Consider the following 22,688-nt stretch of genomic DNA (forward strand, 5'->3'; position numbering starts at 1 on the left):
CCTTCCTAGGTCACAGAGGTCAAGGGGCTCGCAACCCACCTCCTGGTGGGCAGCGTGACCTGCGAGACCAAAGACCTGTTTGCAGCCCGACCTCAGGTGGTGGCCGTGGACATCAATGACCTCGGCACCATCAAGCTGAACCTGGAGATCGCCTGGTAGTAAGTCACCCTTTTCGGTTTCCTCACGTGGAAATAGGTGCGACGGGCGGTGAGGTCACAGGTGGTGGTGGACCCTCAGAACCACCGGGGCCTCGGTGTGGGAGCCGAGGCCGGGCCCCCCCCAGCCCGGCTGGGTCGGCGCCTCCCGGGGCCCCAGGGTCTGTCTGACGCGCTCTCCAGGTGACGTCCACGCGTGGACAAGCCTCTGTGTCGTCACCACTGTCCTTGTCGACGTGTATTTTATAATAGTTCATCCCTCCTTCCTCCTTTCCTACCTGTAAACAGATTAGGAACTACGTCCCCCAGTGAGCTGATCTAGAAGGAAACTGTCCAACGTGGGCTGTTTGGGCTGAGAAAGATCCTGATTCTCGCTCTGGAGTTTTAGCTGCTTCTCTGTCTTTATCTCCTGCACCTTTCACTGCTCCGGGAAATCTTCAGTGTCCTGACCCCTCCACCCTCTATTTACTGAAACAGAACTTTCCCAAAGGACAGGAGATACCTTTTGTCAGATCCACGAGCTTAAAAGTGGTTTTCTGACGTCACCCCTGAGGAACATCCCCATGCCTGGTTCAGCGCCGTGGCTCGCATGTGATGCTGCACCCGGGTGTGTCACGGGCCGTCCCACGTGGGGGGGCGACGCTCAGCGTCTCCTTGACAATACGGAGGTCGGGGTGGGGGGCAGCGGAGACCTGCTGCCTGGCCACTGAAACGGGGCTCACCTGTGACCTCAGCCTTCCCCTTAATTTGCAGTGGGGGGCGTCTCAGACACAGGCCCCTCCCCTGCTGGCTGACCCGGGACGTGATAGGTGACATCACTGTGGACAGTTATTCCCTCGGTCACGCAAGAGGCTCGTGTCAAGTGAAACGCACGAGACTCTATAGTTTTCTTTAGAACCGAACAATAATCTGTTGTTAACAATCCGTGTTGTTCAAGTGTCTGTCCCTGCAAAACTCCAAGTATTTTTACAGATTTCTTCAGCGTCTGTGTTGGGGCAAGTGCTCACATGTTTATATTTCTAATATTAATGAGAAAGAGTGTCCAGGGAAGCTGTAGGTACCCAGGTAAACTGTAGGTGTCCAGGTAAATTGTACCTGAAGCCCGGATGATATTCGGTGGTCCCTTGGGTGGGTCTGAGACTCAATTTCCTGCTCTCCTTCCTTTCATCTTGGCTTATTTTCTGACAAACCGCTTGGCCCAGCCCAGCTGGTTAGAATTTACCCGAGTGAAGTGAGGTCCCCCGGCCTGCGGTCGCCACGCGGGCGACTGTGACAACGGCCTTCACTGGGACCTGCTGTTTTCCAGCCCCTTCGACGTGGAGGACGTGACCCCATCCTCGGGCACCGGGAACAAGGCGGCCGCCCTGCAGAGGCGGATGTCCATCTACAGCCAGGGCACCCCGGAGACGCCCACCTTCAAGGATCACGCCTTCTTCGTAAGTTCAGGGTGGTCCTGGGGTTGAGACGCGGGCCTGAGGCCGCGCTTGCCCTGTGTTTGAAAAGCTTGACCGGCTGCGTTAGGGCGTCTCGGTGACAGTCACCCCGTGCTGCCGCGGGGACCCCCCGGGCCTCTGCCCTGTGCACACGGCCGGGAGCCCCTGTGTTCCCTGCCCCTCCCCGCCCGCCTGCTGCTTTGATAACACTGCAGACGTCCCCAGGCCCCTCTGAGGTCAGCATTTCCTAGAGGCGGGTGTTTTAATCCGACGCGCTTGCCGAGACGCTAACCCGGTGACCTGGTGCTCTCGCTGTCCCCTCCCGTCTGTCTGTCTCGCTCTGGCTTCGGAAGAGGTGGCTGCAGCCCTCCCCGGACAAGCGCCGGCGGCTGTCGGTCCTGACTGCCTTGCACGACACGCTCTTGGCCAAGCTGCACCGCAGCCGCTCTGTCTGCGACCTGCCCTCGCTCGGGCTGAGGCCCCCGGCCGCGCGCGAGTCCTATGTGAGTGTGCTCGGGCTGGCGGCCGCGGGTCTGCTGTGTCTCCTGTTGACCCCGCTCTCTCTCACCGGCCCCGGTGGCCGCTGGCCCGTCCCTGGCGGGGACTCGGGCCTGCGTGCAGCCTGGCTGAGAGGCCGTCTGTCTGTCCGTCTAATCCCCTGCCTTTGTGCTGTGCTTTTCTCCGCTGCAAAGATATCCATGGTGACAGGTTTTCATTTATAAAATCAAGGCCGTGACACCCGAGGCCAAGAAGATCTTATGTCCCAAGGTACACGAGGTTGTCAGGGACGGACGCCGGGATTTAAACCTGTCACTGGAGCCGTTCCAGTCAGAGAGGTTCTTAGTCTGGTTTACTGTGGTGTTTGTACCGACTGGTAAAGAAACTGATTCACAGGAATGTGATAGGTAACGTGCGCTGTGTGTGGTGCACAGTATATCACAGGAGATGCACACACACTCACACACCCACTCACACACACTCACACACACACTCACACACACACTCACACACACTCACACACTCACACACACACTCACACACACTCACACTCACATGTACACACTCACACACTCACATGCACACACACACTCACACACACTCACACACACTCACACTCACATGCACACACTCACACACATGCACACACACTCACACACACTCACACTCACACACACACATGCACACTCACACACACTCTCACACTCACACACACACATGCACACACTCACACACACACTCACACACACTCACACACACACTCACACACACTCACACACACTCACACACTCACACACACTCACATGCACACACACACACTCACACACACTCACACTCACACACACTCACACACACACTCACACACACTCACACACACACTCACACACACTCACACACACTCACACTCACACACACTCACACACACACTCACACACACTCACACACACACTCACACACACTCACACACACTCACACACACTCACACACACACTCACACACACTCACACACACACTCACACACTCACACACACTCACACACACTCACACACTCACACACACACATGCACACACACACTCACACACACGCACACACACACTCACACACACACACTCACACACTCACACACACACTCACACACACACTCACACGCACACCCACAGCTCCTCCTCCCCTACGCTCCCCTCCTACCCTCCCAGGCTGGGCCCAGGGCCCCCTCTTTCTTCCCCAGGAGGTGCCCTGGCTGGTCCCACCTCCCTGCATCACAGCTGTGATAACACACGTCCCTCTCCTGCCCTGTGATAGTTGGTGCTTCGTCAGTAATGAAAGTGCACATTTACCTGAAACATCAGATCTGGAACCCAAGGGGGAGTGTCCGTGGCGAAGGAGTTGGCCTCGGGCGGCCGGAGAACTGTTTCCCCGGAGCAGCACTGGGCACTTGGCCCCCAGCCGCCCACAGGGGCCTGTGCAGCATGTAGGAGGGGCCCGTCCTGGCTGCCTGGGTACCCCGACCTCTGTCTTCCAGCCCTGCCCGTCCCCCCCACCCGCCACAGCGCCCGACCCACCCGGGGCTGCGTGACCGCCGCCTCGGGTCCAGACGCCCCCACATGCCGGGGTTCGCGGTCCTGGAAGGCAGGGGTCCGGTGGATCGGTTTCCTTTTCCGGTACACACGACCCAGCTGTACTTCTGGCCTCGGGTTGTCTGTGGTGTGGTCACAAAATCAGTGCAACATTTCAAGAGCTTGGGACTTGTGGGTAGAGATTTTCAAACAATAATTCATAAAAACTGGAGAACAAAGCACCACATCTTTTGAGTGAAACAGCATGAAGGTCAGCCTTAAGCTAGATGCCAACAGAGGAAAAGCTGGTGCTGTTACCTGTAGCCGTGGCTGCCAAGTAGTGTGAGGCCCTGGGACTCAGGGAACAGGCTCCTTTCCAGGCCCCAGCCTTTCCTTTGGAAAAAATCTGAATACTTCCCCGAGCTTTCACCTAATCGGCATGGAAAGAGAGGCTTTTAGAGGCTTGTTTTCTTCTGCCAGACGCACACACAAAACCAGCAAATAAAATGCTACTACAATGTAAGTTCTGGTTTTGTGGGGTTTTTAATGTTTTTATTGACTTTTAGAGAGAGGACGGGAGAGGGAGAGAGAAACATCAACATCGGTCCCCCCCGCTGGAGATCGAGCCAGAACCCCGGGCGTGAGCCCTGACTGGGAATCAAACCGGTGACCTCTGGGTGCATGGACAAAACTCAGTCTGCTGAGCAACACCGTCCGGGTGGAAGTTCTGGGCTTTTTTTTTAAATTGCCTTATTGTTTATCTGGAAACCAGGCGCCAGACGCCTCATCTGCACTTAGAATAATAACAGGACCCCTCTCTCCCGCAGTCCCATCTCCCCGATGACATCTTTGAGAACAGAAAGGCCTCCGAGGAGAAAATGCCACTGTCGCTCAGCTTCAGCGACCTGCCCAACGGGGACTGTGCCCTCCCCACCAGCCCAGCCAGCTCCCTCCCCAGCACGTGCCCAGCCAACCCCGAAATCACCATCACCCCCGCGGAGCTGCCCCAGGGCGGCCTGGGCTGCCAGAGCGAGGGCACAGATGACTCCAGCTCAGCATCTTCCGGAAGCTCCTCAGCCGGTGGCCCGGGGCCCAAGCCGCCCCTGGAGGAGGAAGACACCGAGGGGCCCCAGGGAGCCGAGGCCGAAGCCCGCCGAGTGCCCGAAGGGGCCGGGGCCGGGCGCCTGTACCTCGAGAAGGACGTGGCGGAGGCTCTTCTGCGGGAGTCAGATGAGGCCTCGGAGCTCAAGCCCGTGGAGCTGGACACCTTCGAAGGCAACATCACGAAGCAGCTGGTCAAGAGGCTGACCTCGGCTGAGGTGCCGGCCACCACGGAGAGGCTGCTGTCCGAGGGCTCGGTCAGCGGAGAGTCGGAAGGCTGCCGGTCCTTCCTGGACGGCGGCCTGGAGGACGCGTTCCACGGGCTCTTCCTTGCGCTGGAGCCTCATAAAGAGCAGTACCAGGAGTTTCAGGATCTGAACCAGGAGGTCATGCATTTGGACGACATTCTCAAAGTAAGTCCTCGTCAGGGACACTGGGGGGGGTTGGAGAGAGGTCCTCTAGGCCGACATTCTGTTTACAATAGTGTGTCTTTATCATCACAGATCAATACACAATCACCACTTAAGTGGCATTGATTTTTATCACCAGCAGCGAGTGTCCATTTCTATTTTCCTGCCGACAGATGAGCTTAACTAACATGATTGGTCGTTAAATTAACTGCTGTAAAGCAGGGGCGGGGAACCTCTTTTCTGCCAAGGGCCCTTTGGATATTTAAAGCATCATTCTCGGGCCATATAGAATTATCAACGTGCAAATTAGCTTTGAAAAAAGCTCCTGTATTTATTGACTTTCAAGTCCCTCCTGCGGTTGCCTTGGCAGGACCAGACGGCCCACGGGCCGGATGTGCCCCCTCCCTGTTCTACAGGGTGTCAAAGCTTATTTGGTCCCAAAGTTCTTAATCCCAAGTGTGACATGGTGGCACTGGGGCCACCATAATATCACTGAGAGGTGACTGGAGAGCGTCCCTCCAGCGGATGCCGGGGAACTCGAGCCGGGTTGAAGTCAGAGCCAGCGGCCCGGATGAGCGGGCCCCCGGCATCTCCTCCCACAGGTTTAAATAACACACTGCCCAAGAGGACAGACTGGGAATTTCCGTCCCAGATCCCACGGCCACTCTTCGTGTTCTCTGCCTGTTCACTCAGACTTATGTCACCATAGAGAAGAGAGCTGGGGCCCTTTTTCTTGAAAGAGCCATTCTTTGGGGATCTGTTCTTGAAAATAAGGTGCCCGTCCTGAAACGCGGCCTCCCCGGCTCCATCGGAGGGACATTTCCGAGGCTTTTCTGACCTTGGCCACGCCGACCTGGCTCTGGGAGGGGGCCGTGCCCAGGGCAGGTGATCATTCCTGGTCTCCCTGCCCACGTCCTCTGCGGCTCACGACGGACTGATGCCCCCGCGGGCAGCTGCTCCGAATCTGCTCTCTGCCAAACACATCGGCTCACGGCTCGTGCACGGGGCTGCTTGTCCCGAATCCTGGCGACAGCATCTTCTGTCGCCCCCGCAAGCTCCATCCACACCGCTGACCACCTCTGCTCAGTGGGCAACAGCCTTCAATTTAAAGAGCTAAGACGCCCTTGACCCCACCTACAGCCAGTGCTGTAAAGAACCACAGCGGTGCCCTGGCCAGTGTGGCTCAGCGGTTAGAGCGTCGGCCTGCGAACTGAAGGGTCAAGGGTTCGATTCCTGGTTGGGGCACATGCCTGGGTTTCGGGCTCGATCCCCAGTGGAGGGCGTGCAGGAGGCAGCTGATAGACTTTTCTCTCTCAAAATGAACTTTTAAAATCTTAAAAAGAGGGAAGGAAGGAAGGAAGGAAGGAAGGAAGGAAGGAAGGAAGGAAGGAAGGAAGGAAGGAAGGAAGGAAGGAAGGAAGGAAGGAAGGAAGGAAGGAAGGAAGGAAGGAAGGAAGGAAGGAAGGAAGGAAGGAAGGGGGGCGGTGACGACAGCCCCTATTTCCAGGCACCCAGGGTGCTAAGCAGTTCAAGCCACCAGCAAACAGCAAGTCACCCCTCAGTCTTAGAATAGCCTGGTGGTCACGGTTTCCCTCCAGTGTCACCCCAGCCTGCTGTTGTTCCCAGACCCCCTGCGGCCTGCCTGGTCGTGATGGGTATTTAAACGCACCCACGCGAGGCTCCTGATCAAGTTCTGCAGACGCCAAGCGTAGGGAAGACGACCGGTCGTGGGCAGTGGCTCCTTCTCGGCCCCGGAGGCTGCACAGGGCGTCCAAGCTGAGGTCTGGGGCGAGGGCTCTGTGTCCAGCCAGAGCTCAGGCATCGGCTGGACGAAGCTCTCTTTTCCCTTCACGTTCCTAGGATGCTTGACACGGTGAGGAGCTCGATGCTGCCCCCGGAGACCACTGAGGGTGAAGGAGCAGCTCTGCTGTAAAGCCCGTGTGCCCCTGCCCTCGGGCGTCAGGCGGGCGCCGCAGGGCCCCTGCTGCCCTGTCGCGAAGTCGGCCAGGGGGCCGCCGACCGCAGGACTTGAGAACCCCTGAATATCAGGAAGCACCTCTCCGCCCCCTGCCCGGAGCAGCGGCCGTTATCTGTCCGATGCCCGTGTGTCCGTCCAGCACCGTAGGGTTTTCCAGGCCGGGTCAGGGAGGTGACGGGACGAGTCCCTTCACGGGCTGAGCTGCCCAGGAAGCGGCTCTGCCGCTCACGGTGTCCGCCGTCCATTCCTCCTCGACGCGCGAGGAAAGTCGCACGCTGTGAATGCAGGTGGATCTTCAGGGCGACTGGCCCGCTAGCGAGGCTGAGCGAGGGAGCCGCGCTCAGAGCCGGGCCAGCCTGGAGCTCCTGACTCGGGAAGCCGCCGCCGCGGGCACCTGGAGACTGTTCCTGTCCCGCACCCGGTCCCCGGGTCCGCGGCTCTCGCCGTTCGCACCGGGTTGTATTTTACTCGGGGCTGAGCTCCAGGCAGAAGGACACGGCAGCTCTTTCCCAAGATTGTAATCTATGTTTTTTAACTTTTTATTATAAAAATTTCAAACAGAACTAGAGAGAATATGTGACGGATCCCAGGTGCCCCCGCCGGCCTCCGCCACGCTCGCCTCGGCCTGTGGTGTCGCCGGTCCTCCAACCTGCCTGCTTCTCTCTGCAGTATTTTGGAACAAATCCCAGACATTGTGCCATTGGATTCATGGTGGTTCTTCTTTCTTTAATACGAAGATTTTTAATGTATTTGTTTTTTAATGCCAATAAAATAAAATAAAACGAAAGCTGGAAACAAAGACAGTGTGGCCTGTTCCTGTTGGTGGGAGCGGGTGCCGTGTCCCATGTCCTCGGAGCTGTCGACCGTGTCCCCCCCGGGGATGGTGCCGTGTCCCATGTCCTCGGAGCTGTCGACCGTGTCCCCCCGGGGATGGTGGCGTGCCCCCTGGGGCGCTGACCTGTCCGGTGCCTCTGCCTTCGCAGTGCAAGCCCTCGGGGAGCCGCAGCTCGCCCTCCAGCCTGAGTCTGACGGTGGAGAGCGCTCTCGAGAGCTTTGACTTCCTGAACACGTCCGACTTCGATGAGGACGACCCCGAGGAGGGTGGCCCCGCGGGAGGCGGCGCCGACTCGGTGTTTTCAGACACGGAGACGGAGAAACACAGGTAGGCCTCGGCGTGCGCCGGTTTCTCCGCAGACCTCCCCACGAGGCGCGTGGCCGTCTCCGCAGCCCAGTGGGTCTCTGCGGGGATCGAGCTGGTCGGTCCCTGTGTCAAAGCCGGGCCTGAGCCCCGGCACACAGCTCCCTAGACCCCGAGGCAGGGCGGCTGGCCCTGGTGCAGCATCTCTGGCCTCCTCGCACCCAGATTCATTCTAGAATAAAATAACAGCCCGGCCAGCGTGGCTCAGCGGTTGAGCGTCACCTATGAACCAGGAGGTCAGGGTTGGATTCCCGGTCAGGGCACTTGCCCGGGTTTCGAGCTCGATCCCCATCGGGGGCGTGCGGGAGGCGGCCGATCCATGACTCCCATCATTGATGCTTCTGTCTCTCCCTCTCCTTTCCTCTCTCTGAAATCAATTTAAAAAAACATATTTAGAATTAAATACTAAATACAACAGATTTATTTTTCAATGCAAGTGCCCATCGGAATGGAACTGTGGGCGGTTCAGCCAAGAGGCTTCAGCAAAGCCTGGAGACGGAGGAAGCTGCACCTGCAGCGAGCCCAGCGCCCGCCGCGCTTTTGTCCCGAGTGGAATTTTGTGTCTCGTTGGCAGCTTCCCTCCCTCCTTTCTTCAAGTAGGACCTGACGGAGGCCAGGAAACCGCCTCGGCAGGTTATTCCTTAGCGGCACTGCTCCTGGGAGGCCACGAACACAAGGACAGTTTAATCCTGGGGCGCTGGGCAGGTCCCCCGTTGACAGTTTCAGAGACTTTTTAGCAACACCCTTGGCACGTGGTTCTTGTGCTGAGAACCCTGGAAGCAATTTTTTTTTTTTTTTGCCTGATTTATTTAACATCAGGCAAACCGGCAGCCGGGCTGAGCTGAGACGGCGTTGTTGAGAGGCAGCGGGATTCCCGGGCAGGTGGCCCTGCTGGGGACCTGATGGGAGCCGTGTCGCGTTGGCCCGTGGCTCACCTGTCGCTCCCCTTCCTGCTTCCACAGTTACCGGTCGGCTCACCCGGAGGCCAGGGCGCACCTGAGCGAGGCGCTGACGGAGGACACGGGCGTGGGGACGAGCGTGGCGGGCAGCCCCCTCCCGCTGACCACGGGGAACGAGAGCCTGGACATCGCGATCGTCAGGCACCTCCAGCAGTGCACCCAGCTCGTGCAGGTGGGGGCGCTGCCCACGTCGCGGTTTAGCGCCCGGGCAGTTGACGCCCCGGAGAGTGGGCCTTTTTTGGGTTTTTTTTTTAGTTTTTCCAGGGAGATGAGAACAGTCCTGCTTTCCTTTAGGCCACGGCAAAAACCCCAGTGTCGCGCCCATCCTCCCGACACCCCGGGTTTCCTGTCGTAAAACCCAGACCTTCAGACCCCAGGCGCTGGCAGGGAAATATGGTTGGCTCTCCCCTTCACATCCTCTGATAACAGATGGAACAATGTGATTAAGAAAAAGGAGGAATTCGCTTTCCGCATCTACAAATGGACTTTGAAAGCCGGTGTTGCCCTGGCTGGGTTTGCTCAGTGGTTACAGCGTCCGCCCTCCGACCAAAGGGTTGAGGGTTTGATGCCCGGTCAAGAGCATGCCCCTGGGCTGCAGGTTTGATCCCTGGCCCTGGTCAGAGCGAGTGTGGGAGGCAGACCATCGACGTGTCTCTCACATCGATGTTTCTCTCTCTCTCCCTCCCCCCCACTTTCCCAAAAAAAAAAAAAATCAATGGAAAAAATATCCTTGGGTCAGGATTCAAAAAAATTTTTAAAAAAAGGAAGCCAGTGTTATTGAACATACGCGGATATGAACGCGTCCCAGCAGTTCCCCACCACCTGGGGAGCTAAAAGCCAAATGCTGCAGATCTTGGCCGAGTGCTCGTTAGCAAGGGGAGGGGGCAGTCACAGGCCCTCACATCCCCCGGCTGTCGCCCTGGGGCACCGCGCGGCTTCCTTCTCCCACGAAGCTGTGAGGCCGCAGCAGTGCAAAGCGCAGTCTGAAACTCTTGTTGCAGGAAGGGCTTCAGTCGCCTTGAGCAGAGCCCCCCCCACCTGCTTCCAGCTGCCTCCGGCCCGGCCCTCCTGGCCCCCCCAGCCCTCCCGGCCCCCCCGGCCCCCCGGCCCCCGGGGCTGGTCCTCCCTCCCTCCAGCCGAGAGGTGTGGGGAACAGACGGAGTGAAAGCAAAGGAGCAGTGGTTTCGGGGCTGGGCCGGTCAGGAAGGGCCGGGAAGGGAGCGCCGTGGACCCCATAATGGAGACGGGGCTCTTGTTTTTGTCAGCAAATCGTCTTCTCGAGCAAAACCCCCTTTGTGGCGAGAAGCCTCCTTGAGAAGCTGTCCAGGCAAACCCAGGTGGTGGAGAAGCTGGCGGCCGTGAGTGAGGAGAACATGGGGAACATCAGCTCTGTCGTGGACGGTGAGTCCCCCCGAGGACCACGCTGTTCCAGGCGGCAGTGACACCCCCGCCCCGCCCCAGTCTGCTCGCTGCCCCGTCAGGACAGGAGGCGGGAAGCGTGCACAGCCCTCCCGCGTGGCTCGGTGCTGAGGGTCATCCAGGCACCAGGAGATCGGGGTTCGATTCCCAGTTGGGGCACGTGCCCGGGTTGCAGGCTCGATCCCCAGCTGGGGGCGTGCAGGAGGCAGCCGGTCAATGACTCTCATCATTGATGTTTCCATCTCTCCCTCTCCCTTCTTCTCTAAAGTCAATAAAAACATATTTTTTTGAATAAAAAGCACTCACACTGTCCCCAGAGCCGTGTGATCTCACAGCACCCGCTTCAGCCTCAGAGTCACCCCACCCACCTCTCCTGCAGGGGCCCCGGGTCCAAGCCCCGCCCGCCCCCGTCCATCTCCTGGGCCTCACGGGGCTGCCCTTCCTCCCAGCCATCCCAGAATTCCACAAGCAGCTGTCCCTGCTGTCCTTCTGGACCAAGTGCTGCGGCCCGGCGGGCGTGTACCACAGCTCGGCAGACAGGGTGGTCAAGCAGCTGGAGGCCACCTTCGCCAGAGCCGTCAACACAGACTACCCAGGGCTGGCCGACCCGGGTGAGCACAGCGGGGGGAGGCGGGCTCTGTCTCGGGGTCCCCGGCGTGTCCCCGGCAGTGGGCCCCGACGCCAGGCTTCCCCTCCAGAGAAAGCATCATCCGCTCAGACCTAAGAAAACAGCCCTGGCCGGTTTGGCTCCATGGTTAGAGCCTCAGACTGTGGGCTGAAGGGTCCGGGTTTGATTCCGGCCAAGGGCATTTCCTCGGTTGCAGGCTCGATCCCCAGCCCTGGTTGGGGCGCATGCAGGAGGCAACCAGTCGATGTGTCTCTCCCTCCCACTCTCTGAAAAGCAATGAAAAAAGTATCCTCAAGTGAAGATTAAAAAAAAAAGAGAGACCTAAGGAAACAGACCTAGCACAATAAAAAAAATGAATGGATGAGTGGTCATGTTTCTTAAAAGCAGCCTCGAATCTTCTCTTCCCCAACAGTGTTCCGGACCCTGGTGTCCCAGATCCTGGACCGGCCGGAGCCCCTGCTGCCCTCCAGCCTCTCCTCGGAGGTGGTCACCGTCTTTCAGTATCACAGCTACTTCGCCAGCCACGGAGTGAGCGACCTGGAGAGCTACCTGCGCCAGCTGGCCAAGCAAGGTGGGCCTGCTCCCTGGCCGCACGGTGTCAAGGACTCTTACTGAGTGGCCCCGGCCTTCCTCCGGCGTAGTTGCTAGTGTCCACTGTGTGAAGGACGCGGCTCCGTCGATGGGGCAGGAATTTAGCTCCTGTTTCCTGCCTGCACTGGCCACACACACTTACCCTGATGTTTCTGGGGCTAACGGGGCCCGTGCTGGACGTGTAGGCAGGGATTAGCCCCTTCCTCAGTCCTGGGACATGGTCACTTTGTCCAAATGAGACTCAGAATCCTTTTTTTTCTTTAATTCTCACCTGAGGATATTTTCTCCATTGATTTTTAGGGAGAGTGGGAGGGAGGGAGGGAGGAGAGAGAAACATCAACGTGAGAGACTCAATTGCTTGCCTCACGCACGTGCCAGGGATCAAACTGGATTGACCCACAGCTCAGGTGTGTGCCCTTGACCAGAAATCAAACCCGAAACCCTTTGGTCCGCAGGCCGACGCTCTAACCACTTAGCAAAACCGGCCAGGGCTAAATCCTATCCTTTTATTTTTATTTTTATCATATGTCTTCATATTCTAACCAGCTACCTGGCTCCCACCCGGGCCCAGTTGCCTGAGTCCAACAGGGAGGAGGCAAAGGTGGGTCCCTCCAGGTTAGGGCTTTGCCAGGTGGAGGGGCGAGAAGGCAAGTTTGCTGTAAGGAGCGTTGGCCTGAAAGCCCTTCACTGCGTATTTTCACAGTTGAGGGTTTAGTTCACCCGAAAGTTATTTTCACAGCCATTATGCTCTGAAGGCCACGCTCCCTCCCTCCTGGGACATTTGCCTTAATTCCGTTATTGCGATCACCTGTCCCGTTCCCACTCGCTGGAAACCTCCCGGGATCCCAGGCGGGCTGCTCACGACGCTCGGGTCTGTGGTTGTGGGTGCACCTGTTGCAACGCACCCCTCACCCTGCGGCGTCCTCTCCAGTCTCCCTGGTGCAGGCACTGCAGTCCCTGCGAGAGGAGCAGCTGCTCCAGGCGGTCAGCGGCCTGCCGGCCCAGCAGGAGGTGCTCCGGACGCTGGCTCTGCTCCTGACCGGGGGCGACAGGGGCGTCGGCCGGGCCGTGAGGCTCTACCTGGAGGCCGCCTCCGGAAACCAGCATTTCAGGGAGAAGGTAGGCTGCGGAGTCGGGGCCTCCAGCCCGAAGCCGCTTCCTTTCCTGTCGCCTGCTGTTATGATTTCGCCGTTTTTCTTCTATAAAAATACTTTGCACCCTGGCCGTGTGGCTCGGTTGGTTGGATGGGATCATCCACCCAAAGGCTGAGGGACCGTTTCCGGGTCGGGGCGCATACGGGAGACAAGCCGTGTCTCCCTGTCTCTCCCCTCCCAGCCCCCATTCCTTGCTCTCTACGTCCCCTGAAAACTGGACTCATAACTTTGCATCTTTCAACTTTATAGTCCTCAGAGCCCATGACCTGGCACAAGATAAAGGATCAGTCTATTTAATAATAAAAAAAAGCCAGCTCTTTAGTAAACATGAATTTCAATGGACTTTTTGGCTCTGAAGCCAACGTAAAATGTCTTGTTTTACTGCCAGTCTGTCTCAGGCAGTGAAACTAAAACCGACACGTTCCCCTGAGCCCTGCGAAGCCCAGTGCGCTCACACTGCCCTTCCTCCCGCCAGGCCTTGCTCTACTACTGTGAAGCCCTGTCGGCCAGCGACCTGCAGCTGCAGAAGGCGGCCTGCCTGGCGCTTCAGAGTCTGCAGGTGAGGCCGCCGGGGCCTGAGCCCTGCACTGCGTGTCTCGGGCACGGGACTGAGCCTGCGGAGGGACAGCTTCGGGGGGGGTGCGCAGTGCCTGGGTTAGTGGCGTCGCTCATCTCCTCTGTGCTGCACATTCGCTCACAGTCCTTTCTTTTAAGCAGTAACTAAACGTGACTTTGGTTAAAGCCCGTACGTTTGGGAAAACGGTCACGTTTTCGTTTGCCTCTGGGTCAGCGCTAGGAAAGCGTGTCTTATCCCAAAAGACGGGGGACGTGATGAATTACCATGGAGCCTTGTGTCCAAACTTAGCAGGGCCACGTAAACTATGCAGAGAACTAAAATTTATGTGTCGGTCGATCCCAGACCATTTGCTCACCGTGACCGGTTTTCGCTGAGCAGCTCGGGCTTAGCCGTGTCGGAGGGAGGTGCTCCTGGAGCCGACGTGGGGGTGAAACAGCCGAGAGTTCCCAACGTTAGCGAGTTCACCTTCCAGTCGGCAAGATTTAATGTTTCACCGACCTTGGTCACAAACAATAGGACTGGCCACTCCGAGGAAAGAAAGGGAAGGTCCCAGCCCGGGGCTGGCTGAAGTCTCCGAGGGGCTGGGGGGGGCTGGGAGAAAGGGCTTAACGCCCCAGAGAAAAAGCAGACGACCTGTGAAGAGAAACAGCTCTGGGAACTTTGCTTCCTTCTTACTTGGTCCAAAATTTACCTCTCCCTGGCCAGGAGCCTGGGTTCTTTAAACGGGTGCCCTCCTGGCCTGAGTGCCATGTCAGTGACAGCGGCCGGGACACTGGATCGGGGCAGGTCGCAGTGATCTCCGTCTGCTCTGTGGTCACAGTGCAAGCTGTGGTTCTAACCTCTGGTGTACCCCACGTCTGGGAGCACGACTGCGGCCTCAGGCTCTTCCGTGATCCGAGCATGAGCCCGAAACTCTCCACGTGGCCTCCGAAGGCCTTGGCTTGGCTCTGTCACAAGCTGCTCCCCCTGCTGAGGATTTATTTCCTTCCCACCCCCAAACACACACACCCCTCCACTCCCACATGCCCACGGACTAACTCCAAGTACTAACTTCCTGGCCCTTCCTCCAGGAAGACTTCCCCGACCAGACCAGGCTCAGCCTGTCGCTCACTGTCGTGCTCACTGGGCCAGTTTAAGTCTGTCCCCCTGCCGACCATAAAGTCCTGCGGCCACGGCCTGCGTGCTGCCTGCAGAGAGCTCCGTGGCCGAGGGAGGAGCAGGAGGATTCAGTCCCTCACCTTGTCCTCTCGTTTGGCTAAATCAGAAGCTGAGTACTGGGGGCTGCTCTGGAAGCAGAGAGAGACGGTGGAAAGAACGACGAGAAGTGGATTCTTTTTGGGGAGCAGGCTGGCGCTCCCCTTCCTAGGCCAGGTCCTCTGAGAAATGGGAGGTTAGCTGAGCGGGGCTCCCGCGAGCACAGGCCTGGCCTGCGCCCCGGGAAGTTGACTCCGGCTCCTAGAGTGGCGCCCGGGGGTCCATCCGAGCTCCCGACACTCCGCTGGGTGGGGCCCGGGGAGAGGCGGCTCTGCAGGCCCCACCGGCTCTGAGATGCTGCGTCCCCGCAACCCCGGACGAATGGGAGACCCGAGGTGAACCGCCCTCTCCCTGTAGGCCACCGAGAGCATCAAGATGCTGGTGACGCTGTGTCAGTCCGACGTGGAAGAAATCAGAACCGTGGCCTCCGAGACCCTCCTATCTCTGGGTGAGTGTTTTCACAGTTGTTTACTTTGGACTCTTAAACGCAACTGTCAGGAGCTTTGTGTGAACTGTTGTAGGGATGTCCCCCACGTTCGCACTCATATTCGCTCACGCGCACGCACACTCACACGCACATGCACACTCACACGCACACGCTCACACACACGCACACGCGCACTGGTCAGGCTCCACGTCTCGCCAGCTCCTGTTCCAGCGTCCGGATGCTGAGGGCTGAGGGCTGGGACCCTTCTGGGTGGCTCCGCAGCTTGGGCAGCATTTTTGAATCAAGAGCCTGGAAGTCAAACCACAGTCAGGAGTCCAGGTGGAGATGCCAGGTCAGGGTTGGCACTGCCTGGAGGACAGTGATTGGCTGAGGTTCCGGAGGCATTAAAACTCCGCATAAAAAGAATATAAATAGTTGTGATAAATACCTTCACTGCTGCAGCAGCCCCCAAGGAGTAAAAACAGTGCCTCTGGACGTCCTCAACTGTAATCGGTGAATGACAACAGTTAGAAAAAGGCCACCTCGTTCGACTCTGGCGGCTTAGCCAGGTCACGGAGGATCCCCCGCATTGATCACCCCGTGAGCACCGCCTTGTTGGCGTTTTTCCTCAGTTACGGCTTAATACGGCATTTTACTTTTCTTCACAATGAAGTCCCGACTGAGCACAGCCAGGTATTTCCACCTTAGTCTCTGTGTTAAAGGAACAAAAGCTTCTGATCGCCCGTCATCTATATGTCATTCCCCATTTTCTGATAATATTTTTAAAAGAGGAAAAATGGAATAAAATAGGCAAATAATTTGCAAATACACGTTGGCTGTTCAAGACGGTCCCACCCACAAACTGGGTGGGAATGTCACCACGTCCACATGGCACACAGCAGTGTTTTGGCTGAAGCGTGAAAGCCTAGATTTGACTTTCATGAAGATCATCGAGACGTGCCAATGTACAATGAACAAAAGTAAAAGCTCTGGCCGGCGTGTCTCAGGCGTTCGAGCATCGTCCTGTGCACCAAAAGGTCGCTGGTTCAATCCCGGCACAGGCCCGGGTTGCGGGTTCAGTCCCCAGGAGGGGGCGTGCAGGAGGCAGCCAGTCAGTGTTTCCCTCTCTCTTCCTCTCTCTCTAAAAAGCAATTAAAAAAGAGTTGTAAAAATCAATTTGAAATCAAATAAAAATATTTAAATAAAAAATAATAAAAGTTACGTAAAACTTTCATGCACCAAAGTCAGGGACCCACCACCATGCTGAAATCTGTAACCCGCCTGAAATAGGAATCAGATCAGTGAAATCACGGACACCGCCTGCCCGCAGGACCTCTCTCTTTCCCGGCCCGGCATTCTCCCCGCCTCCCGCCTTAGCTCAAAGCTCCAGACACCACCTAGACACAATATAATTAACAATAGCAGAAGGTAGCTTTCCCTTACCTAACGTCCCCATGAGCCCGAAACAGCAGCCGATGCCTAAGCGACGTATTAATTCGTTTTCCCGGGTGATGCGTGGAAGCGTTGACCCTGGTGTTCGTTTTTCACCTTGTGATCCAGGAGAAGACGGGCGGCTGGCCTACGAACAGCTGGACAAGTTTCCCCGAGACTGTGTCAACGTCGGAGGCCGTCACGGGACCGAAGTGGCCACGGCCTTTTAGTAGCCAGCGGGCTCTGCCTGTCCGCTGTTTAACAAATGGCCATTTATTCAAGAGGGTGCTGTGATTCGGCTGGAAGTCCGCCGCGTTGCAGACAGAGCTCAGCCGGGCGCCGCGGCTCCGCCGCCGCTTCCTGTGGCCGGCACAGCAGGGCCGTGTGTGACCGGTGGACTGATTGCGTCGCCGACCGCGGCCGACGGTACTTAGTAAAAGAGCCCGTCGTCTCTGATATGTGTGGGATTTCAAAATAGCCATCTTCATGTGTATGGGATTTCAAAATAGCCATCTTTGTACTTTTGGGGAAGTTCTGCTGTGCGCTTGAAACAGTCCTGTGACTCTGCGATCGATGTCCTGCGGCTTGCGGTTTTTCTCTGTTGTGCTCTCAGGGTTGAGTGCCCCCCCCCCCCCCCGCCAGCTACCTAATTTTACCTTAAATGAAAAGCACACACACAGAATTCCTTCGAATAAAAGTTTGCCTGCAGAACCTGGTAGAACGACACGTCCTAACAGTTCAGTGTTTTTAAATGTCATTATCCCCAGTGCCCACGGTTTCTCCTGTTTCTTCATCCTGAAAATTCCAAAAGCATGTTCCCATCGTGGCCAGAAGGCAGGTAGAGGGCCACGGGCCACCCTAGAAAGACCACACCCACGCTCGTTAAAAACAGACACGCAAAGCGTGAGCTGTTATTTTTTAAAAAAAAACAAGAGCCATTTTTTTATGATATTTTTCAATAGAGGTACTTTGCTGCTAAGACAAATCAAAACCAAAAGTCACGGATTCAGAAAAGCCGGGATGCTCCCTGAGGTGCAGGAACGCGTAGCTGGAGGGACATGAAACGGGGTCCTCGCGTCTGTGAGAATTCCCACGAGGGGGGGAAGACGGCTGCCCCGCGGGTGCTGACCGCCCGCTGCTGGGACCCCTTGGCCAAACAGAGCAGCAGCCGCCCTTCCTGCTCCCCCCGGGTAGCAAGCCCATTAAATGAAGTCGAGGACCCCTCAGGAGCTCCTGTTAAATAAACTTCTTCCTCTTAAGAGTATGTGAGGTGGGATATGCCAAGATATCAAAACACGTGTGAGTGTGACTTGAACTGTGCTCCCCATGTGTTTGAATAAAATACCAGTGAGGTGTCCTTTTAAAATATTTACATTTAGCCGGACCTTTAAAAGTCACGCTTATTTCACTTTAAACGTCGTGTGCCGGGCTTCCCAGCAGATGGTCCTTCTGGCTGGGAAGTTACAGCGTATGTGTATATTTGTATATTTATAAATATATGTGCACAGATCCTTGTTTTCAAAGTCCATTGTACAGCCTCCAGTTAGTGCGTATGGTCTTAGTCCACGTGAAGTGGTTGAGATGATCCTGTTTATAGGAAGTCAGATCGCAAGCATTACAGAGTTTTTTGTTTGGTTTGTGTGTTTTTTAAAAATTTTTTGAATATTGCATGAGTACTTGGCTCCGCGTCTTCTGTATTCACATCTGCCTTTTATTTTTTGGTTGAGGGGGTGGCTCTGAGTTTTGCGGCATTTGTACCCGTCACCGTTTCGATCCTGTATGTTCAAATAAAAATTATTTTTGAATTTCTGGTCTCGGGCACAGCGTCCGCCGTATCTTTTCACCTGCTCTCGTGAGCGGGCGCATACACGCAACGCCCCCGTCTCCCCTTGAACTTCTCATCTCGAGGTTCCTTCGTCCGTAAGTGGGGAGAGGACTATTCTCGGAGAAAAAAAACCCACTGAGCTCCTCGAGGGTGGAAGCGTGGTCCTCCGTCGGTTCGCAGCCCAGACCCGGCGGCACCGGCTGCCCGCCCGGCCTGTGTCGTCCGCACGACGGGGTTGCTAGGTGATGCGTTCCGGAGCTCTTGACCGCTGTCACCCCGCGAGCGGTGGGACGGAGCCCCGCCGCCCCGCTCGCAGGATGGACAAGGCCCGCGTTTCGGCCGCGCGGCTTGGGGCCCGGGTGTGCGCGTATCTCGTGAGGCTGTATCAGAGCCTGCAGCGTTTCTGGAGCGTCCACGTCATGGGCTTTTTCCGGAGCAAGAAAGAGCAAGAACACATCCCTTCAGCCGAGTGTATTTTCCACAAAGAGAAAATTGAGGTGCTTGGCCAGAAGCTGAAGAACCAGTCTCTGGCCGTCGAGGAGCGGGCTCAGGCTGCCTACCGGATGGGCATGCTGGCCTTCACAGGTACCCGCCCCGAGGCGCCAGCCATCTTCACCGCCCTCGGCTTAAAACCCCGGCCGCACTTCCTTTGCCTAAATTATTAGTGTGTCTGTTTTCTTTGTACCGCAAAAGGTATTTCTAATTATTTTCTCCTTAAGGCCCTTTTTAAAAAAAAGTGTCCAACAAATCACTAAGTAAGTGTTCTCCCGCTTTTATTAATGAAAAATACATATACTAAAATTGCCTATCAAAGTTCTCATTGTCATTTAAAATATCAAAGCATCTACACCGAGTGGTGTCGTTACAACCTCGTGAATCCAGCTACTTCATTTTTTTGTCTTGTAAAAAGGCAGTGCCCAGAAAACAGCCTAGAAAAATAAAAGAACTTCACGTTCTTAAAACACCCACCAGGGAAGCCAGCAGCCGCAGCAGTGAAAAGCAGCGATTGACGTCTACTGTGGTAAACCATGTATTTTTATTTTATTTTTTAAATGTTTTTATTGATTTTTAGAGAGAGAGGCAGGGAGAGGGAGAGAGCTAGAAACATCGATGAGAGAGAAACGTCACCCATCTGCAGGCCCCCGCCTGGGGACGGAGCCCGCAGCCTGGGCGCGTGCCCTGACCGGGAATCCCGTTGGCGACCTCTCGGGTCCTGGGTCCACGCTCAGCCACTGAGCCACACCGGCCAGGCATCGGCAAACCATTTAAACACACAGCAGCCTAGCGAGTCTCACGTCCAAACGCTCTCCTTTTCTTTCCCTGACCTCAGGATATGCTATGAAATTTTATTGATTGTGCTCAACCACGCGTCTCCTAATTAGAAGCTCTGGCTGGTAGCTGTCAATGGATTTTTTTTTTAATTTTTTATTGGAAGACTAGTTACTTAGACATAGTTTGATAACTGAATCTTTCAAAGAATGGTGTCCCTGAGAGAAAAATTTACTCTTCCCAAGGACCAAGGGTGCCTAGTGCCGGAGGGTGAGAGCCACAGAGTTGGGGAAGAGACAGGAAACGCAGACTCGCGTGCGCAGGGAGGTGAATGGCACCCGCCACACCCCTCACAGCTGTGTCCCCATTTGGGGGAAGAGCTGTTTACAAAAGGCTCAGGCCCTTGACCGTGATGGTGCTTGGCCCTGGCTGTACTGGTGGGGAGCAAGGCAAAGCTTATGCCCAGGCTTCAGCTAGGACTTTGCTGTTGATGGGAATGTCCTTGGGATGTAAGAGAAACGCAGGCCAGGTGGGAACCCCAGGGCTGGGGTCCGGCCAACGCCGGCCACTCCTCACCGGCTAAGTCTCCGCCGGTGCCTCCGGGGCTCCTGCCTCCTCGGAGTTTGAGATTGGAACTGGGAAGATCTGGGGGTCAGGTCCAGGATCAAAGTGGAGTCCAGGGCGAGGTGGGGTCAGTGAGCAGAGCAAGGACGAGAGTGTCCGGTCACGCGGGTCCCAGGCCTGCGAGAGCTGGGCTGCGAAGGGGACGAGACGGCAGAGAAGGGCCGAGCCAGGGGCCCATCGTGAGAAACCCCTCCAACCGTCAGACCCGCTTGGCCGCTCAGCCTTTGGGGTTTCTCTCGGCCGCTCTAACGCTCTGGTATTTCCTGGAGAATCAGGAGTGAGACCACGAGGGAGATTCGCTAGGTGAACGCAGGCCTCCTGGGGCCTGGTGAAAGGGACCTCGGCAGGCAGGGACCTCCCGGAGCTTCTCATTTCACTCTGTCAACACACACGTTCCCCAGTACCCAAGCGTCCGTGTGTGGCAACAGGACGGCTTGTTGCCCTAGACGGCTTGTCTCAGTGGTTAGGGCATCAGCCCTTGGACTGAAGGGTTGCGGGTTCGATTCCTGGCCAAGGGCACGTACCTGTTACAGGCTCTATCCCCAGCCCCGGTCAGGATGCGTGCAGCGGGCAACCAACCGATGTGTCTCTCGCACATCAATGTCTCTCTCTCTCTCTTCCACTCTCTCTAAAAATCAATGGGAAAAAAAATATCCTCAGGTGAAGATTAACCCCCCGAAAAAAAGAATAGAGACCCTGAGCTCGCCCATCACCGCCACTAGCTGCACCAGATACTTGTGGAAATGCGAATGCTTGTCTTACAGGAGGCCCAACGGCCGGGAAGTTTGCAGCCAAGCACATGAAAGAAGTGGCTCTCTTGCTGCAACAGCCAAAGATGGAGCCGAAGACAAGAATCCTGCTGCTCCAGAGCGTGGCCTGCTGGTGCTACCTAAACCCCGTCGCCCAGAAGAGAGCCAAGTTTCTGCAGTTTGTCCCGGTCCTCACCGCACTCTTGGAGAGCGTGCCCGAGTCGGGCAGCAAGACTGCGATCAGCAGCAACCTCCTGGTGAAGTTCTGGACGTGCTACGTCCTCTCTGTCATGATCTGCAACAACCTGTCCTTCATGGAGGAGCTGAAGGACCAGCAGAGCCTGAAGTGCCACCTGCAGGTGCTGGCCAGCGAGAACTGGGTAGGGTGGCCCGAGAACTTCGCGGAGGTGGTGTACTTCCTGATCGGTTTCCACAGGCACTAGCTCCTCTAGGGCAGTTCCCAGCCGCCTGCACCGTGGGAGGGCCCTGGAAAATGGGAATAAATTGTCAAAGCCAATAGTTTTCTCCAGTGTTTGCTTCTAAGTCGTTGAAAACTCCCCTGTAAGTTTGCAGTTACTGCAAGAACCAAACTTATGGAAAGCTCTGCTGTTTAAAAATGACCTCATGGCCTGGCCAGTGCGGCTCAGTTGGTCGAGCATTGTCCATGCACCGAGAGGTCACTGGTTCCATTCCTGGTCGGGGCACATGCCCGGGTTGCGGGCTCGATCCCCAGTCGTGCAGGAGGCGGCCGATCAATGGCTCTCTCATCATTGATGTTTCTATCTCTCTCTCTCCCTCTCCTTTCCTCTCTCTGAAATCAGTGAAGATTAAAAAAAAAAAATTTGATAAACATACTTTAAAAAAAATGACCTCATGAAGATTAAGGTCATAAAATGGGAACTCACGGGAAGATGTGAGGGGCATCGGTAGGATTTGTGGGGTATTAGATGATGTTAAGCCAAGGCACCCAGAAACGTCAAATCCTAACCCAACCCACTGCCCCCGCGGCCCTGGGCACAGGTGCCCCACCCATGCCCCGTCAGCCCTGTCTCAGTGTCAGCCTCCAGCAGCTGTGTTTTGGGCTGAGGTTGTTTCCTGGCTACCAGAATGTGAGCCTGCTGCGCACCAGACCGGCATTTGTTCTGACATCTGACATCTAACTGAAAATCAGAGTCATCATCTAAAGGAAATTCTTCCAAGTTCTCTTGATCAGTTCTGGTCAGTTTAACATCCACTCTAAGCTTCCTCTCGAAATTCATCCCCAACACCCCCTAACCCCAAGACCCCAGGCAACTACCCTGCTTTCCCCAACTAGTTCAAAGTTTTCGTTTTACTTCAACGGAAGCACAGGGAGGTTCTAACTTCACGGAGACCCTCCTGCGTCCTGGTCACCGTTTGTTCCTTTCCTGCTGCTGAACTGTGTTCCACCAAATGGGCTCGTCCGTTTCTTT

At 56.3% G+C, this 22,688-nt stretch overlaps 2 protein-coding genes across 2 annotated transcripts in view; both read left to right on the forward strand.

Moving 5' to 3' along the window:
* Positions 1-17,404, forward strand: part of RIPOR2 (RHO family interacting cell polarization regulator 2) — a 49,475-nt gene extending 32,071 nt beyond the window's left edge. Inside the window, exons 11-23 of the mRNA XM_087827975.1 lie at positions 10-158; positions 1,462-1,591; positions 1,942-2,091; positions 4,471-5,157; positions 8,116-8,294; positions 9,293-9,461; positions 10,555-10,690; positions 11,158-11,319; positions 11,749-11,907; positions 12,859-13,046; positions 13,557-13,640; positions 15,270-15,360; positions 16,900-17,404. Of these exons, the coding sequence (XP_087684101.1) occupies positions 10-158; positions 1,462-1,591; positions 1,942-2,091; positions 4,471-5,157; positions 8,116-8,294; positions 9,293-9,461; positions 10,555-10,690; positions 11,158-11,319; positions 11,749-11,907; positions 12,859-13,046; positions 13,557-13,640; positions 15,270-15,360; positions 16,900-17,000 (2,385 nt within the window). The 3' untranslated portion in view covers positions 17,001-17,404. The remainder of the gene's footprint in view (positions 1-9; positions 159-1,461; positions 1,592-1,941; positions 2,092-4,470; positions 5,158-8,115; positions 8,295-9,292; positions 9,462-10,554; positions 10,691-11,157; positions 11,320-11,748; positions 11,908-12,858; positions 13,047-13,556; positions 13,641-15,269; positions 15,361-16,899) is intronic.
* Positions 17,405-18,912: 1,508 nt separating this feature from the next.
* On the forward strand, positions 18,913-21,823 carry ARMH2 (armadillo like helical domain containing 2). The gene is made up of 2 exons (XM_016216252.2): positions 18,913-19,180; positions 21,253-21,823. The coding sequence occupies exons 1-2, from the start codon at positions 18,913-18,915 to the stop codon at positions 21,678-21,680; spliced, it is 696 nt and encodes a 231-aa protein (XP_016071738.2). The 3' UTR covers positions 21,681-21,823.
* Positions 21,824-22,688: the final 865 nt, after the last annotated feature.

The sequence above is a fragment of the Miniopterus natalensis genome, chromosome 19, assembly GCF_054644295.1.
Source record: "Miniopterus natalensis isolate mMinNat1 chromosome 19, mMinNat1.hap1, whole genome shotgun sequence".
Classification (NCBI taxonomy): domain Eukaryota; kingdom Metazoa; phylum Chordata; class Mammalia; order Chiroptera; family Miniopteridae; genus Miniopterus; species Miniopterus natalensis.